The 18,890-nt window shown below is 41.8% G+C and overlaps 1 protein-coding gene across 11 annotated transcripts in view; it reads right to left on the bottom strand.

The window, feature by feature from the left end:
* neo1a (neogenin 1a) overlaps positions 1-18,890 on the bottom strand; it is a 155,789-nt gene that overhangs the window by 93,329 nt on the left and 43,570 nt on the right. For all 11 annotated transcript variants that reach the window (XM_071489231.1, XM_071489222.1, XM_071489221.1 and 8 more), the window contains exon 2: positions 6,935-7,258. In XM_071489231.1, coding sequence (XP_071345332.1) covers positions 6,935-7,258 — 324 coding nt within the window. The remainder of the gene's footprint in view (positions 1-6,934; positions 7,259-18,890) is intronic.

Below are 18,890 nucleotides of genomic sequence, written 5' to 3'. Positions count from 1 at the left end.
TCAGGTTTCTATGGTTGTGTTGCCCATGACCCTCTGAAGTGCATTACCACAAAACAACAACAACCAGTTTCTTGTTTACATAATGTGCCCAGACATCACGTAACTGCAGAGAGCTGACAGGCTGCTTATGTGCATGTAAACGCACTGATTTTGAATTCTGCAATCGGCTAATGAATGAATCTCAAGAGTGATATTTCTGAGGTGTAGGTCACTAGGCTGCCACTAGTAAGTAGTAGAGTACTAACTAGTAGAGTTTCTAACTTCAGATACAGGGAGATAAAGTGTATGAAAGAAAGGATAAGAGGATAGGATATGAGATGTGACACAGATGGTGCAGACAAAAGATTAGAAACAACTTTAAATACAACACAATTTTCTACAATGAATATAACCTGAGTGTCAGGTGTATGATGGTGGAATCCAGCACAGATTACATTTAGCTTGCAAAACAAATGACACAGGCCTCAGTACATATGTGAGTTCAAGCACAGAGGAGTGATGCCTGAAAGGCCTGCAGAGTGACAGCTTGTGCTTGAACATAATCATTGTTATGTAATCGCTGCATTGTGATAATATGCAATTAAACACCTACACTGTAAATTATAACTTATTAGGGCATATTAGGCTACATATGCATTCATGTTTGCAGCATTTCCATTCTGCTCATCTCAGTCACTAAAAGAAGTATTTGATTAGTGAGGCTGAATGTGTAGTCATGCTCTAGGAGCCACATATAAAGAAGTATTACCAGAAAACCCTGCTAACCATAGCAACCTGAGTACATGTGGGACATTATGATGCTTTATCCCAAATGAATGTCTTTACTTTTCGATGACATCCATTTAATGTTGTTAACCCATAATACTGCACGATATGTTAAAATGCCAACTGAATTAATCAACTAAATGTCCAACAAAGTGTCTCCTACTATACCATAAAGGACTTCCAGTGCAATAGTGACGAAATGATCCCTTTTCGCCCCCCTCTCCTAAAAAAAGATTAAATACATCAAAAAAAGGATTAAAGATTCTGCCAACACCCCTAAATCCTTCAAAGGGCGTCCGACTCTATCAAAGGATGAGCACGCTTAAATATGAGGCGACACACATGACACATGAGGAGTGTTGGTGTTCATTTTACAATTTCTACTAGTTCGGGGAGGGAGAAATTAGATTGCAGTGAAACATGATATCAAAGCAAAGTGATAAGTGGCTTTCCTTATCTTTATATAGCACAGTAGCCGATAGGTGAGAGAGGGAAAAACAGAAGCAAAACAGAGAGGAGCAGATAGGGCAGAAATGGGGGGAAACTAAAACAAAAAGCTGATATATTTCAACAGATAAGTGTCTCATCTACATATGAAGAGGCCAGAAAGGAAACCAAACAAAGACAATGCAGGATAGTGGGAGAGAGACAGAAAAGGCTAAATTAATTCTCCATTTTCTTATTTTGAGGTTTCCCTATTAAGTGGCAGTGAGGTGGAGCTCACCTCAAGCTATTCTTAAGGAGGGCTGAGCTCAAAGTGTGCCGATGGGCGGAGGGACAGCTGTGTGGGAGAGCAGCAGACAGTGGGATTTCTCATTACTCGCGTCTTGCTCTGTGTCCTGGCTATCACTGCTGTATACCGCCTTGCTCGCTCCCTGCCCTATAATTTTTATCCCCCTCCTTTTCTCTTACAGACACTCAAAATGAATACATAAGATTGGGCCAGCAAGGCCACAGCCCCCAGCCACCAGCCACCAGCCCCCATCCCTCCCCTTTTTTTTTCTGAGTCTGCTCGTATTTCCACAGTATCTGAATAGAGTGAGGCAGACTAGATGACAAAGCAGGAGCAAAGATGAAACACAAGGCAGAGAGAGTTGTTAGCATTTACACATGAAAGTGACTTCAAAGCTAGGCCATTTGGAGAACAATGATTGTCCTAAAAACCACAAACCCATTATGGTTTGCAGTAGATAGTGAATTTATATAATAACATAAAAATGAAATATTCATCACATTAGACTGATCGTAACGGGAGGTCAGAGATCCTTCTGGTGCTGGATTGAGCTAATTTTTTTCGTAATTGACAATTGTGTGTCACAGGTTTCATTCACAGTGGTATCATAAAATTACTTATATTGTCTTTTCAACAGGAAATATGCCCTAAATATTCAATTTACCGTGACTTTTTCAGTACCATTTTCACACGTGAGGCGTTATAACCAGCGTGCATTTTCACCTGACAAAGTGTCTCTGATGCTTGACTGCTTGCTGATTAATCTACTTATTCTAGTGCTACTCCAAAGTGTTAATTTAAACACCAGCAATTATTATTTATTAAACAAGTCATATTATGGTTACAAGGATTGGTAAAGAATAATCAACATACTGTCAAGCTCACTGTGACTAATTATAAAAGTGTTGCATATCAGAACTACATGTGGCATTAATCTATTCAGTGTTTATTCTGTCGCTATAAAGAAAATGAAAATGAGCATAAACATTATCTCAGTGAGCTGTATATATATATATATATATATATATATATATATATATATATATATATATATATATATATATATATATATATATATATATATATATATGTGTGTGTGTGTGTGTGTGTGTGTGTGTGTGTGTGTGTGTGTGTGTGTGTGTGTGTGTATGTTATAAAGTGATTTCCTTCAGATGTAGTGATATGAGACATGCTGAAGATGCTCAAGTCTCTACGACGTGTCGTACTCCAGCGCATTTTAGTGTGATTACACTTACCATCCAAAGCATATGAGTTGGTGTTCACATGGATCCTGTGCTACTCACTGAACTGTATAGTGATTACAAATACATTCTGTGCACATGTGAACACCAGCAAAGCAAACCTGAAGAGAGCAAAGAGGTGAAGCCAAGGAGTGAAGCAGAGGAGTGAAGCGCCGTGGCTTTGATGGTGATGGTAGCAATGTGTGGAAGTGGAGGTGTTACCTTGGGAAGAATGAGCCCCACGTCTCCTGGTAATCAATCCCTTATATCACCTCGGTATTTGTCAGATATGCTCCCTGCCACGCTAGCCACCCGTGACTCATTCCATCATTACTTCTGAGAGGTCACGCCCACTCCACCCCCACCTGCACCATCGTTCCTGGGTCTGATGCCGGCCTAATGGCCTGCTCTCTCTACACCACAATTAACCTTTTTATTGGCCACCTGCCAGCCAGCTGGAGATACATCAGTGCTTGTGCATGTGTGTGTATGTGTGTAAGTGGAACCATAAATGCAACAGCGTAATGTGTTCAACCCTTGTGCATGTATGCATGTGCACAATGGTTGAAGCTTTTATGTCTGTGAATTTCCATGTGAAAAGTGTGTATGTGTGTGTGTGTGTGTGTGTGTGTGCCTATAACAGCTGACAGATTTCACCTGCTCCACTCCTCAAGTAGAAACTGATTGAATCTAACATCCCATCATGGCTGACCCAGGTAGATCCCACTGGCTGTGAGGCAGTCTGATAGCAGAGCACATCTTGGCAGAGGAACTAAACAAGTCTCCTCTGCATAATACGTCGATGCAGCTGTAGTGAGGTATTGATGAAGCACTGAGATGGACTGTCTACTGCAGGGCTTTTCCTGCACGGAGAATTACGATGTGGCCACCTCCCCTCAAATTTCATGCTGCCTCCAGCTCTCGACAAAACTCTGACGAGTGTCTTCATGGAAAACACTATTTTCTAAAACGTTGCACTCAGTGGATTTCTGTCACTTGTAACTGCAGTTGCAGCATCACACAGATGGGGTGGCGCTATGTCGTAATCAGCACAGTGCACTGGGAAAACTTCCAAAAAAGAAGAAAAGAACTGCAACCTACCTCAAGGAACCGCCTCCAAACAGCACCTGTTTATTCCCTACAGTGTGTTAGGCGGCCTGATATTTGCCCTGACATTTTGTAGCTGTTCAAAAAGGAGAATATTGTCACTTTTGCATCCCTAAATTAACGTTATATTTAAGGCGAGTTTGTGAGGAGGAGAATCACGAGGGCAGGAAATCATTTGATTATTTCAGGCGGTTAAAATGTTACTGACAAGATGTGGTTAATTTGTCAGGTCTGAAAGTCGAGCACAACCACAAGAAGTGGAAGGGATCAGTGACAGAGGATCAGAGTCGAAGTGGAAGACAGGATAAGGAGTCAAGTAATTAAAGATTGTGTATTTCAGATATTATAAGATAAAGACAACAAGGAAAAAAACAGTAAAAAGAAAAAAAGATTAAAAACATAGTCCACTGTTTTTGACATTGGGGCAGTGTTTGTCTTTCCTCACTTGAAAATAGAGACACTAACAGTGAATTTATAAATGTGACGCAAAGGCAACAAAGGTTTGATGTAGGGCAAAAAGAAAAGATTATTTTTATTCTTGATTGATGTGTTGACTATTTTTTTCAATTAGCCTTTTTTATTTAGTCTTTAAAATTAAAGTGTGCAGGTGTGACATCTACTGAATTGTTATTATTTATTGTCCTTTTAGAAATTACTCAGGATTCATTCTAACTCCTTAAAGAAATTGCTTGTAAAAAGTGTACCCTTGAGCCACCTCCACCCACCTCTGAGCCAGGAAGAATCCTGCTACTGTCCAGCTGTGGTTGAAAGGATGCACACATGTGCAAGCACACCAGCATTTACTCATTGCACACATACACCAACACGTGACACACACTGACCTGTGTTTTTGTTTTCTTTAGTGTGCACTGATTTACCGGGCTGAATCGCCATGGTGACCATGAGGTCAGACAGAGTAAGAGCAAGCTATGACAACCACACATACAAAGCCAGATATTAATCATCTACTATCACCTCAACATTAGGATCATTTGGGTAAAGGCTGAAAACGGCTAAACCACACGTTAAAGGAAAGTATATTATTTGTACATCAGACTGAGCACAAATCTCCTTTCTGTGATGAGTGATGTGGGAAAAATATTTGCAATCTCTCCAATGGAAATGCTCATTAATTTGTAATTCAAAAGCCTATGAAAAGCAACAGTAACTTCACACAGGCACTCCAAGGTATCTGAGAGGCTTATACTGTACTATCCCATTGTCAACAAGAGGCCTCTCTCCAGCGTCTTAAAATCTGGCAGTGCACTGCTGAGCTGAGAGCACACAGTAAATGCATTCTGTGGCTCCTCCAGCCGCAAATTGAATTTCGGGGCACGGCTTGACTCAAAACACCTAATAATCCTATGTCACTTACTGTTCCCAAACTGAACAAGGTCACATCGTAGGACTAGTAATGAAAAAAAAAAAACAGACCCTTTTACTAGTATTTATCCAGTTGGGCAACGCATTCAGGCTCCAGCAAGGTGAAGGAATTTACAGAATGAAAAGTACAAATGGCTGAGCAATTCAAGGACAAAAAACAAGTGAAAGCAACGATATAACCTTTTCACACCTACGTGTTATGTAGGTGTGCATTTGCAGCAAAGCTGTTTCAAAGAAATGGTTAACGAATGAAATCTTTTACACCATAAGTCTGCATGATATGAAGAAAAACTGAGACGTGTGATAACGTTGTTCAATATTGCGAAGAAGATATGACTTTAAATGAATAAACAAATATTAAAGTGTGCATATATAGTTCCTATGTCTTCCTCGACCGTCGTGATAGCTAACCTCACAGTCACCACCTAATTGGCGACAACTGATCTGAGGATAGCTGGTGGCTAGCCGGGGATTCATCTGATTCATCTGACAAGTCAAACCTTCTCATGCTGTGTGTGAATGCAGGCTTTTCTCTGAGTGTCTGGAGGCTTAAGTTGAGGTTGAGTGAAGAGACAGTGGGGGTTCTCTCATCAGGCGTCGCTGTATAATGTTATATTTATCTTATCTCATCGATACAGTACAGCTTATCCGGTTCTTTATTGATACTCGTATCGGTTCTTCTTATTACCTTTAAAATATATGTTTAATATAAACAAAATTAGTTTCTGGAGCAGCAACAATAAGCAGCAGAGTCACTTTATGTGAAATGACAATACACTAAATAATATTCCTGACATGAAAACAGAGTGAAGCTGAATGAGGAACACAGACATTAGTCATCTCCTCCTCCCTCTGCTGCTGCTGTCGCCTGCAGGTAACACTGCTGTCTCAGCCTGTAGCTGGAAGTTTACAAAAAATTGTGGTAAATGAAGCTAGCTGTCTACATAAGGGAAGCTTTCCTTTTAGCTTGTTCAAAACGATTTACTATTAACGCTAATAGTAAATAAATTAGCTAGAATTAAATTAGCTAGATAGTAAACGCGAACTGTGGCTGTGTAAAACAAACTGTGGTGGAGGAGAAAATGTGGCTTTTCTACACATTTAAAGATTAGTAGCTTTTTACTTGCAAAGGTTTTGATTACACTACAGTACTATTTACAATTTATCCGGCAGCACAAGTAGATAATGTACTTTCTCCTCCATTGTTTCTTAAAAACTGACATCAAGTTACAAATGAGAAGACGTAACAAAGCCTGTTCTTTAAAAGGTTATTTGTCTAATCTATGTGTTATTTGTGCTGTGCAATATACATTTTACATACCACTTTTATTTCTCAGTTAATATTATGACCTTGTTTTACACACGTCTACACAGGTATATTCAATTATTGTAGCTCATTAGGTGCTGTAAAGGTGTTTACTGGGAGTTTGGTGAGAAATCACATGAGGGTGTTTTCATTTATCAATCGACCACATACTCTACACACAGTCATATGGTTCTTGAGAGAGGTTTCATTAGCCAGCACAAGCTTAGCCAACACCTGCGCAGGTGGACGATGGGTGTGTGATGCTCATGAGGTCACTCAACTCTTTGCATACTCTTGTGGCAAACACAACACTTAAAACAATTTACCACAGTCTACAGTTACAACTGTATTTTTAACCATGGTGTTAAAGGAGGACAGGATAAATCCGGCAGCACTCACCTGCTACAGAAAGGCGTGCCGTCCGGCTGGAAATGGATCCCAGGTTGTCGATAGTGGCAACACACTGATAGGTGCCCTCATCAGGCTTATTGTGCTTCGAGTGGACCACGTGGGTGAAGGACAGCGTGCCGTCGGGAAGTATGTGTCGTCTCTCGTCTGAAACCAGGCTCATGAAGGTGCCGTCTTTCTTCCACTCTACGCGTGCCGGCGTGGCTGCGTCGCTGTGGGCCGAGCAGTTGAGCATCGCCGCGCTGCCCCGAATGGCCAGTGTGTCCTGGGGCTCCACAGTGAACCAGAAGGGGATGAAGGGCTGCACTGCTGAACCTGAAGGGCGACAGGTAGGGAGAGCAGAGATCTTAGCTGAATGCTCCACACAGATGCTACGTAATGTTTGAGAACAGGACCACTCACGCCCGCGCAGCTAAACGCAATACATCAAATGAAAATCTTATTAATGTCAAACAACTGATCTATTCCATGTTCACAGCAGCTGATGCTAATGTTGATATTATTCATCTGATTGTAATAGCAGCTTGTCTGCTTTGCATCAGTGGAACTTAACTGTAACTGTAAATCTAATGCTCGCTGCAGATGACAGCATCTGCATCTTAAAAGTGCCATCATGACCTGTTGTGATGTATTACTAAACATAACACTGAGCCGAGTGTATGTAACTGCTCACCCAGACGAGTGCAAATGACTTTTTAAAAGAACACCTCTGCATTTATTCTGCAGAAGAGGATTCAAAAAAGCTGTTAAACACTGACTAACACTGTGGAATATGAGACTGCTATTTGAGTTCAGCCACAAGACAAGTGACAGGACGTCATCAGCTTCAATGGCACATTTTAAAACTCACTCCACAAAAATTAAAAAAACACCGGCTGGTGGCTGAAATGAAAGTACACTACAGGACTCCAAGTGCCCCAAACACTCAATGAAATGTTCCCGAAGCAAAACATCTTTTTGTTCATTCTTTCTTTTCAGCCACTGTGCCTCAGTCTGTCCCAGAGACTCCAAGAGGCTTTTCATTATGGAACCACAAGCCCCGCTGGAATTGGACAAGAGGAACTGACAAATTTAACCCAGTCTAGCCTCCCCGGCAAGTTAATATCACGTCTTGCATTATTTTAAGTAGAGGGAGCAGTGAAGGAGTAAACACTTTGGAACGTGGTTGCCATTTCCTTTCCTCCAGCACAACATTGCACATTGCACTGACATGGATAGTGCCAAAGTCAGAGTAAGTGCAATTGCTTTGCATTTGTCCTCATCCATTATTCAGGCGCTCCCACCCTAAGAGTCACACAGTGGTATTGTTTAGATAAATAACACCAATTATCAGTTCTGCAGGCATGGGGAGCGCTGGACAAATAATTAAGGAGGTATGAAGGTGTTTTAATAATGCAACGAACGGAGTGAAATAAGTGTCTGAATGTTAAATGCAGTTTAAAATATGCCTGCTCTCTTCTAAGGAAATGGCACATCTCCAGGGGAGAGCGAGAGCAGAAAGAGATAGAAAGACAGAAAACAAGAGAGAGGAAGAGAGATGCTATGTCAGTGGTTGAGCTATTTAACTACTGGGAGGTAATTTCTCTACCTTGCGGCGCCAAGTCCCTAGTGTGAGATCCAAAGAGGGAAGCGATGTAATGCGTTGCCCATTACGGTGGCAATATGGCTGCTTGTCCTCAGTGCACTTAGTTCTCTTGAAAGCACAAACTATTACAGCAAAACGCTGCAGAAAATGACTGCACTGAATAGATATTTTCTATTTTCACATGAGGGAATAAATGTAAGACAAACATAGCATTCGGACTACGCTGTGCAATTGTCTCCACAGCAATTCCTTCATGGAGAAGACCAGGAGAGAGAAAGGGGAAAAAGTACCTTCACACAGTCTCAATGGACAGTGCTGGACCTTGGCCACTCTGACTGAAGCATCAAGACTGCAAGGTCCCTTCACCACAGACAAAAAGTTGTTTTAAACCCATCTCTTTACATCTTACTCACATCTTCTAATAGCTGCTACAGCACCATTTTTACAGCAACTGACTTGAGGCAAAGTAAAATTTCAGGATACCAAACTTTATTAGATCTGCTGATGCTCAAGTGCTCAAACATACAATATTTTATTTGAAAAAACCCTTCAGGCACAAGTGGAGTGAGACTCAAGTGAATAAACAGCAGTAAGGACTGAAATATACCATCCTAAGCCAGCACATCCCATTTTCAACTGTAACTTGTAGCAGTAAAAGAGTGGTTTTAAATTAGACTGAGGAGCCCAGCTGATTCCAGGAAATCAATAAATTCAGAGCGGCCCAGTGTACATATTGAGCAGAATGTGACAACCCCAGCAAATGTATTTTACCGATGGTGTACATGACAGATGGAGAGAGACCAGAGTGGAGTAGCAGTGGGGGGAATTCGTCACTCCTGCAGACCAGAGGCACCATGGCATGCTTAATCATCTCTGCTTTACGCTGCTGGAACAGTGGGTGTGTGTGTGTGGGCTGGGCAGAGCTTCCAGGCCCAAGTCTGGCTCTTTTCCAGTCAAAAGACCATCTTCAGCCACTCTCTATCTGAGGAGGAAACTGAATGGGCTTGAAGGTCCTGCGGCATCCTATCAGAGCCAAAACACTTGCTTTTAGCAGCTTTTTATCCCCATCATAGGAGCTGGGGGGGTTGGGGGGGGGGGGCTTAGCTTTAGCTTTACTGTCGGACAAAATGGTGAACCATCTGCTTTCAGTTGCACACACAACATTCAGTCAGCAGAGTAGGGCAGGGGGAGAAGATTGGACTGGAGATTGTGATAAACCAGGGGGTAAGAGGGGCGGATGGCAGGATGAGGGGCTGGTTTCTTTCTCAACTCAACTTACTTCTATTTTTCACAACATCCACATTATCTCCATCTGGAACCATTTCCCTCAAAACTCTATTAACACCACCAGTGCCAGTCAAACTGCAGACTGATAAAAACACATGCCGACAGACAAGCAAAACAAAACACTGATGCAACTGGTAGTGGTCAAAGTCTAAACTCCAATAACATAATAAAGTGGGATCAATGCTAGACACACTATGTGCAGACTAAAAAAGGCACAATCAGCCAACAGAAAGCTTTTATTTATTCAAATTCCTAATCAATTCTTTGCATTACCATTTCAGCAGCATTCAGACACCAGATATGGTAACAAAAGCTTCCCAGAATAAATTCAGCCATGAGCCTACATCTAGTTGCAAGATCCCCTCCTGTATTAAGAATTCAGTCAAGATTTCATTTACTTGAAATTGGCTCAGGCAATGTTGAGAAAGTCAGGTATAATGGACAAGACAGAAAACCATATTTCTAACTTTCTAACTAACCAACAAAGCCCAAATACCAATGAGGGCCTCTGAAAATCAATTTTAAGAGAGTAATGAGAAGCTGGAAACTATGTGTGAAGTTGTATTTCATAAAGTCAGTGTCTGTATCTGATATTAAAAGGTTTACTCGCCCAAACCTTCTGTCCTGTAAGGCATGAGGAACATAATGAGGCAGGCTAAATGAGCCAGATAAGGTTAATGTTAGCAGGAAGCAATGATCTTAATCTACAGCATTTGATTAAAAACAAAACTTTTTTTCTTTTTCTTTTTTTTTTTTCACAAGAGACAAAAACTAGATTAAAGCTTCAACTTTTATCAACACTGAGGAAAAGTTCACTGTTAGCAACTAACAAGGTCGCAAGTTGCAGGCCTTGAAAAGAATTGTAATGAACGCATACAGAACGAGCTGTGTTCTCTTGATGTATTCTGAGGTGCTCGTTGGCAGAAAACTCAACACAGCCAATGTTCCCATACATCATCAAAGGCCAGAGAACATATCTAACCAAACCTCGCTGAAACACCACGTAATGAGGAGGAGGAGATGAGATGAATTTTACAACAATAGGGAATTCTGACTCTCGTACAGAAAATTTTTTTTTGTCTTGTGATCATGATGTATTCATCAGTAACATGCGTGGGTCCAGATAACTTGTTTGTTTTTTTTTTCAGTAAGTAACACAGTGTACCCCAAAATAAGATTAATTTTCCCCTTAAATGTTTCTTACAGTTGCAACAGAGAACACACACATCCTGATGCCAGGATTCATTAGTGCTGAAACACTGCAGGCTTTTAACAACACAGCTGCAGAGTTAAAGAAGAAAGTGTCAGAAACCACATTACAGTGTGGGAAGTCTAATCCATTCAGGCCCAGCAGTGTGGGAGCCCCTGTTTGTCTTTGAAAAATAGGAACCTCCACCAGGCAACCAGTGAGAATGAGGGAGCAGAGAGCAAGGGGCTAGAAAATGAGGTTGTCTGTTTGATAAGTATGGGCTGTTACCGCTGTCCCGAATCCACTTTGCTCAGCAGTCATAAAAGGTTTGGGAGCCCAGTTTAAGGTGGTGGCCTGATATGCCGCCTTGGCTCTCTCACTCCCAGTTTCCCCTTGCTCTCAGATGAGAGACAGACTGAAGACATGGCACTAACGCTGGATTTCTCATCTTGAGCCAGTGCTAAAGCAAGTTTTCATATGTTACAGAGCTTACTGTCGGGGTGAGATGTGTGCGGATTCAGGTAATGCGCTCACAGACTGTAGGCCACAATGCCAAGATCTCTTTGCTCGAGGGTTTGGAAAACTGTGAAAAGGAGTTGCACCAATTGTGCCAAGTCTACAGCAGCCAGTAAACTCACTTGTGTGACAAGAATTCAGTACCAACACATCCACAGTTTACAATTCCTGCAGTAGATTACACAGTAAATCTCTCAATTGCCTCTTTTAAACAGAGATCCTGTTCTGTTTCCGTGAAGAAAACCCTCCATTGTGCCAGCTTTGCTTGTTTACACGAAGCTGGCATAATCACGCCCCAGTATGTGATTTTAGATAGCATGCCTGTGTTTCACAATCAGAGGCGTGACACGTAACACAGCAGCGTCTGCATCTGTACCACCATGCCGCCTCTTCTTTTTTACACTGACGATGATCCAGCTCTGTGGCTTCCTCCGCTGCTGGCTTCAACTATTCCCACCTCATCCGAGTTTGTACCTTTTACACAAAACGGCGAGGTGGAATAAAGGGGCAACACTCCCGCCTTGAACAGGCTGTATATAAGGGGTTAATGTTAACTGCAATATCCCAGAAAAGGCAGTACAGAGAAGTGGGTGAGAGTCTGCTTTCCACACAAAGACCCCCTTTTCTCTCCTTTTCTACCCTTGGCTCAGCAGGAAGCCTCCTCCCTCATTGACTCACCATCTGAGAGCGGCCATATTGACTACTCTCTTTATTGAGCTGCTCTTGAGACAGAGCAGACCACTCTCAAAACCGGTCATATTTTCAACAACAAAGGCCCTTCTGTGGTTGGGACTTCAGGACAAGGAAATCCTGGACATGCTGAAAGTAAACACACTTGATAGACATTTATAACCACTGTAACTAGGTAGTTACACTTTAAAAGGCTAAAGAGTAATATAGATATTAATTCTTGTTGTTATAATTACTTAAAAGTAGGAATATGATTTTCCCACTCTTTGCTCTGTATTCCTTATATTGTGTCTCTGGTCTTAAAGCCTCTGGAGCTTTAAGACCTTTAAAAGGAAACAACAAGCCAAGAGTAAAAAATCATTAACAGCACATCCAGGATAAATGGAAACCTTTCACGCAGGTAAAGATAGAGGCGGGGGAAAGGCACTTTGTAATGAACCTGAGCACTTCATTCACCGAGCTGCTGCCTCTCCGTTATTTCCATCCCTCCACTGTTTGTCCTTCCACCCTCAGCGTCAGGGTCGCTTTAATGACACTAATGGAAATGGTTGTCTCTGCTTCCCTCCCACACTTCCCGCTCTTCATCCCTCACCCTCTCTCTTTTTCTGCAGAACCCTTCATCCACCTCCCGTCTCTCCAAACTCCCTTCTAAAGCCCATCTGTCACGAAGAAACACCTCAGGGAAATAACAATGATCTTGAGACCAAATCTAGAGGGACGAGTTTCTGGTGTGCTGCAGTTGACTTGCTTTATTTGAGGTATGCATCTGTTAAGGGGGGAAATCAAAGGACATTTACAAAGGTCCCTTTAAAGATTCTATTATGGAGTTGCTCTGAGTTAAGGCGGCTAGCTTACCTCCTCTCCTTTTATTAAAATTGAAATTTGGGCACTTGACACAGTGAAGATCTGAGAGGAGACACCTGTTTCATTACCAGGTAATAGAAAAGAAAGGAGAAGGCGGCAGATTCATTTAGATAGATTAATATTCTTAATGCTAAGAAAGTCATATGAGTTCTCTGGAGTGCTGATGTTCACACACCTGAGAAAAGACCTGGCTTGAGGAAAAATATTAAAGGCAAAGAGTCACAAGGATAACCTGAAGTACAGGAGAGGCTGGATGACACAGGAACTCTCTTTTCCGATTTGTGACAGAACTTTGTCAGAGTTAATGTGGCCCCTCAAGTCTTCTTTTAAGAGCTGACACCAGGAGCAATGCCAGACATGCTGCGATAAGGGACACCACAACCCACCAATTCTGGTATTCTAAGTGTTCCCCACAGCAGCTGATGAGAATAAGGGTTGAGGCCAAGCCATAAAGGGATGGACAAAATGATTGGGGCTCCTAGCGTACACTGGCTGTCCTGCGCTGGCACCCGCTCAACTGGCAGATTAAAAGAGGAAAGGATCCAATTTTTTCTCTGTCATCCTGTCTGCTCTCTGCCATTGTAAAACTCTGGAGGCACGGAGAAAACATGACAGGGTCAGAGGCGCAGCTGGGTCACTGCAACAACATCAGCTTTGGATGTACTGAATACTGCCAGAAAATGTCAGTCTAATACAAATATCAGCCTCTTTTTAATCTGATGAAGAAATATATCTTACTCAAATGATTTGCTGGTTAATAGGATTAGCAAATGCTTTGAGTGCAAGAGTGCAGCAAAACATCAAATATAACCCCCCGTGTCCAATGTGCAGACTCTGACTGAGGGATTTTTATTCATCTTTGAACCCTGTATTTAGCAATGGTGACAAGGAATTGTATGACAGTGATCAATAAGCACCTAATCGCTCTTTCCTAAATAACCACACACACTGACTTCTATTTCCTGTTCTGCAGTGAGAGGCTGAAGACTACCTTGGAGATGGGACTCTCGCTGTCACTTAAAACCAGCTCTAACACTAAAACTGTCCACAATAAACCAGCCACTGTGTGAGCTAAAAATATTCAACTGTTGTTCAGACAAAATAAGAACCTGAGGGCATCACTTCTTTCCAATTCTTAAAGTTTGTGATCATCACTTGTCATTGTTTCATGGATGTCATGGACTAAATGATTAATTGCCAAAAAACTGCAAACATGGAGTTTTCTAAAAACAAGTGTTCGTTGAAGCACTAGACAAAATAAGACCAAAGCTCCGTTGTCACAGGACTGAACCTCTGAAGAACCAACAGTGCCTTAGAAAATCTGGTCGCAACTAATTCTTGTGTATTTTAATAGGTCAAACACCATGACTGGGGAATCCAGTTAGTTACGTTTACTTACTAAAGCCTTGTCAGTCACAATCACAGATCCCTTTTTCTACATCTCTGAGTGCATCAAAGAGTACGCTGACCAGCGAGCAGACAAACAGCTCCTCTGAAATGTGGGGAAACAGCCCCGCCATGCTAAGTGATTCATGCCTTGCACTCATTAGTGTAGCATAAATTTTTCATCCATGTTTACAACGATTACATTTGGAACCCATGTTTCTGAAATGCGCATACTTGTATTCCTGCACCGTGCCCGTGCAGGTAAAGTGAGTGTAATCAAACTGTGCTCTTAATAATGAAATTAGCGACTTCACAACTGCATAACTCTTAATTAAACTTGATCCCACGGACACTCAGTAATTGGACTAAGCAAGGCGTCTGTCCCCGTTCACCTGTCATTAAAACTGCAGTGATGTACGGGTATACATGTGTTTGTCCTCCTGGGAAAAGTGGTGACATTTCCCCAAAAGCAAACTATCATCTAATTAAACATACCACAAGAAAAAAAAAAGTATGAATTAAAATATTAGCAAATTATAAATCCCCCTCTAACGCTTAGGTTTTATTTTAGTATTTTAGTTATTTCATTGTAGTATATTTCATCATTTTGACTGACCACAAACACATGGATGGACCAAAACAGGGAGAAATAACACTTGAATAATGCAAGACAAGAGCTTCCAAGAGATGAGAGTGTTTGAAGGGGCGACAGAGATCCAGGAGGGATTGGGCAGACGGGGAAACCTCTCTCACCTCCCCCCGGTTGTGATAATTAACCAGCACTGATTGAGGCTCGAATTCCCCCTCTTATCAGCCTCCCCATGGGCCCACGATGAAGGATTGGCCCGCTGAGACGACAGCAACACAGACGGGCATACTGTGAGAGCTGGTTTGGAGACGGTGCGAGGGTGCAGTGTAAGAGGACGTCAAAAACACCGCCTCACAGTGAATAATTGGAAGGCAAAATAGCAAGAAACAGCATGTTTCTCGGGCTAAAATGGGTACCCGTAGAGCAGTCAGAGTAAAGGTTAAAACCATCACTTAATGTCAGGATTTGAGAATTGGGCTAACCTTTTCTGGTTGTTGGAGAAAGTGCTAAAAAAAAAAAACAAAAAAAAAAAAAAAAAAAAACCCCTCACATGCCAGCATCTGCTGTTTTTGAGTAAAATGCTCTTTAAAATTAACTCTCAGGTGTTGAGACAAACTTCACACTTACAATACTTCCAGAAAACAACACAGTGCTACTCAACAATTTGAACCATGGGGTTCTGGTTCCTAAAGAGGATGAAGAATGGAAATGCATATCGCCTTTTGACCCATTGAACATTACAGCATCGTTCAAATAAACCAGAAAGTGGAAACAGAGTCATTTCAAAGTCTGACAGACAGAGAGAACTGCTTTGTGTGTTCAATAAAGAGAGTTGGTATGCAAGATATCCATATGATACAGTGCTGTATATATGGAATACATACCCAGATTTGCTCTAGACCTTGTGATTTTAGAAGTTTTCAGTTAGCATGCGAGGACGGGTAATCTGATACAGTCATAAAATCAGCGAGCAGTGGGCAAACATGGCCAGGAAGTAGTTGACATACTGGGCAGATTGAGCTGAGTTCCTACTTTCTCCATGAACAACAAAAGATGAGATAGTCATCTGAGACAGGAAAGCACATTCATCTTGCCACCCACCTGCTCCACCCCATTCCCACCAACCCTGATACTAAAAAAATCATGTGGAAGTAATGAGATATCCTATAGATTTTTTAATGAAACACAATATTGCATTCTCTTGCCCCTGGTTTTTTGCCATCACACTCACTCACGCAAACACATACACACACAGAGGAAAGAAAAATCAATATAATCCAGTATGCCTTGCAAAGTCAAACACCCGGCAATTTATCAGCATTGGATTTCAAAGTCTGGGTCTTTGCCTATTTTGCCCTTGACTGCTGTCATTTTGTCATTTTTGTGCCTTTGTTTCAATTACAATAGAAAGGAAGGGGACACAGAGCAGTAACACTCAAGTGCAGCGTTTCTTACAGGAAGATAATAGAGCAACACACATCAGACAAGTCGGCTGCAGGTCACGTTCAGCCATTCAGTTGATCAGAAGACCCTTTTATACAGAGATCCTGCTACACTGCCATCAAGAAGACCCCTCTTTTGGCTCCTTTGCTTGTTTACGTTGAACCAAAACAAGCCGGCATAATGTGTGATTTTAGATCTGCATGCCTGCGTTCCAGATCCAGAGGTGTGAGGTGTAACACAACAGTGTCGGCGTCTTTACCACCATGCTGGTTCTCCCTTTTACACAAATGTCGATCTGATTCTGTGATCACCTCCACTGCCCACGCAAAGGCAGGAACAACATCAACAACCCCAAATTCTGTGTTCGTTTCCTTTTATACAGGAGGGCGAGGCAGAATAAAGGTGCAACAGTCCCACCTTGAACAGGCTGTATAAAAGAGAGCTAGACTCTCTGGCTCAGGTTCCTGTTAGTGGTCAAGTGTGGCCAATCTGTCTCTGATAAGCTTGATGCCAATTACCAGCCCCAGACACAAAAACATCTATGAACTATCTCAATTTCTCCGCTTGTTAAGATAAGCATCGGCATGCAAATTCAGCTAATTACAACAAGAAAGCTGAGTCACAGCCACCCCCTTTCAAATTCCCACTGAACATTTACAGACTGTTACACTGGACAATTACTGTCTTTTGAACATAAAGGAGAAAATTATTTTCCTCTGAAAAGGGAAAAAGTAAAAATCCTCAAAGTATTGACACGGCCTCCAGCTTGTATCTTCTCTCTCAGAAATGCGCAACATGTTTATATACCACACACACACACACACACACACACACACACACACACACACACACACACACACACACACACACACACACACACACACACACACACACACACACACACACACACACACACACACACACAAGTTTATACAACTATCTTTGTGGGGACGTGTCATTGACATAATGCATTCTCTAGCCTTAACCATCACAACTAAATGCCTAACTTCAACGCCTACAGTTACCCTAAGCTAAACCTAATTCTAACTCCAACCCTAAAACAAAGTCTTTACCCTGATATATACAAGTATATATGTACAAGCACTCACATACATGCAGGACTTGCCATCCTTTGCTCTTTTTTGTTCTGAGTGAGTTGTTTGTGGCTTCAAAGTGGCTGGCGAGGAGGTGCTGTTAGCAGGCTGCTGATAAAAGAGCAGCTAGTCTCTGTGTGTTCACAGCGATTTGGAGGAAACCATTTAACACTGGAGAACAGGAGAGATCAAAGCCTTCAAGCCAACGCTGGGAGGGAGGCTCAATTACTATTTTACTTGAAACCGGATGTTAACCCCTTCAAAAAAGTAGAAAAAAGAAAACTCAAGCAACTCTGGACAGAATATCCAGGGCAGCTTGGAGAAGCAGGAGCTCAGGGCGGGAACCCTATCTGAAGGCAGTACAGTAATAGTGGTGGAGTTAAGTGTGGTTACAGGGGTTAAGTGTTTGCACCAGGGGCATAGTTAGATTACAGAATGAAGAGGCTGTGTGAGGCATAAAGGGAGGTCTGGAGGTCTCTTTAGATATTATTATTGTAGTATACAAAATTGTCAAGCTCGCTTCAAAATAATGAATTTGTCTCATTTTTAAATGCACTTAAAGAACTTAATTTCTAACAAAAGTAAATCTGCATTCATCCCACTTCCAGCTGATGTAGACAGATAGAGCCCATTTTCCCAATGACTCCACAGATATTTCAATTTCAAAGCATAAGTACCTTTAAAATATGTGTTTGATTTGTTTTCAATTTAGAGTTTCAATCAACATGAAGTGTGTTTGTTTAGGTTTCCTATTTATTTCCACAACATAAAGCGGAGAAAGATGGAGGACAGGAAGCAGAATATCATGTAATCAGTGCATTAAGTGCAGAAATGAGCAACTTAACCTAGTTTCTGTTTCAAAATGACCTTTTAGAACCATGGGGCCTTGTGCCATGCCCTTTGGCAGACAGGCAGTGCAGAGGTGACTGGTGTTAAATGTGTTTAAAAAAAAAAAAAAAAAAGGTGAAGCTAAGCTGCAGTGTAAATCTTACTCGAATCTGAGTTAAGAGCAGAATGATTTGCAGGGAGTTATTTGTGCTGATGTTATCTGTTGATCTCCTCGTTCTTTCTTTCCGCTTCATTCCTTTAGGACCGCCTCTTGTTTCATTCAGCAGGTCCTGCTTTTTATGCATTCATTTTTCACACAGCTCAAGCAATTCTGTTCAACCATTACACTTCTTTGTTTGCACCTTTGTTCCACTGCGACCAGCTTCTCTCTTCTTTGCGCTCCACCGCCGAGTGCGAGACCTGTGCCAGTCTCTACGGCTGTTAGCTACAACAAAAGAGCTTGGAGAATGCTGTGG

This window comes from Trachinotus anak, unplaced genomic scaffold, assembly GCF_046630095.1.
Source record: "Trachinotus anak isolate AG129_WGS33_773 ecotype Australia unplaced genomic scaffold, CSIRO_AGI_Tana_v1 ptg000011l, whole genome shotgun sequence".
NCBI lineage: Eukaryota > Metazoa > Chordata > Actinopteri > Carangiformes > Carangidae > Trachinotus > Trachinotus anak.
Note: the sequence above shows the minus strand (reverse complement) of the source record. Positions and strands in the feature narration are given on the sequence as shown.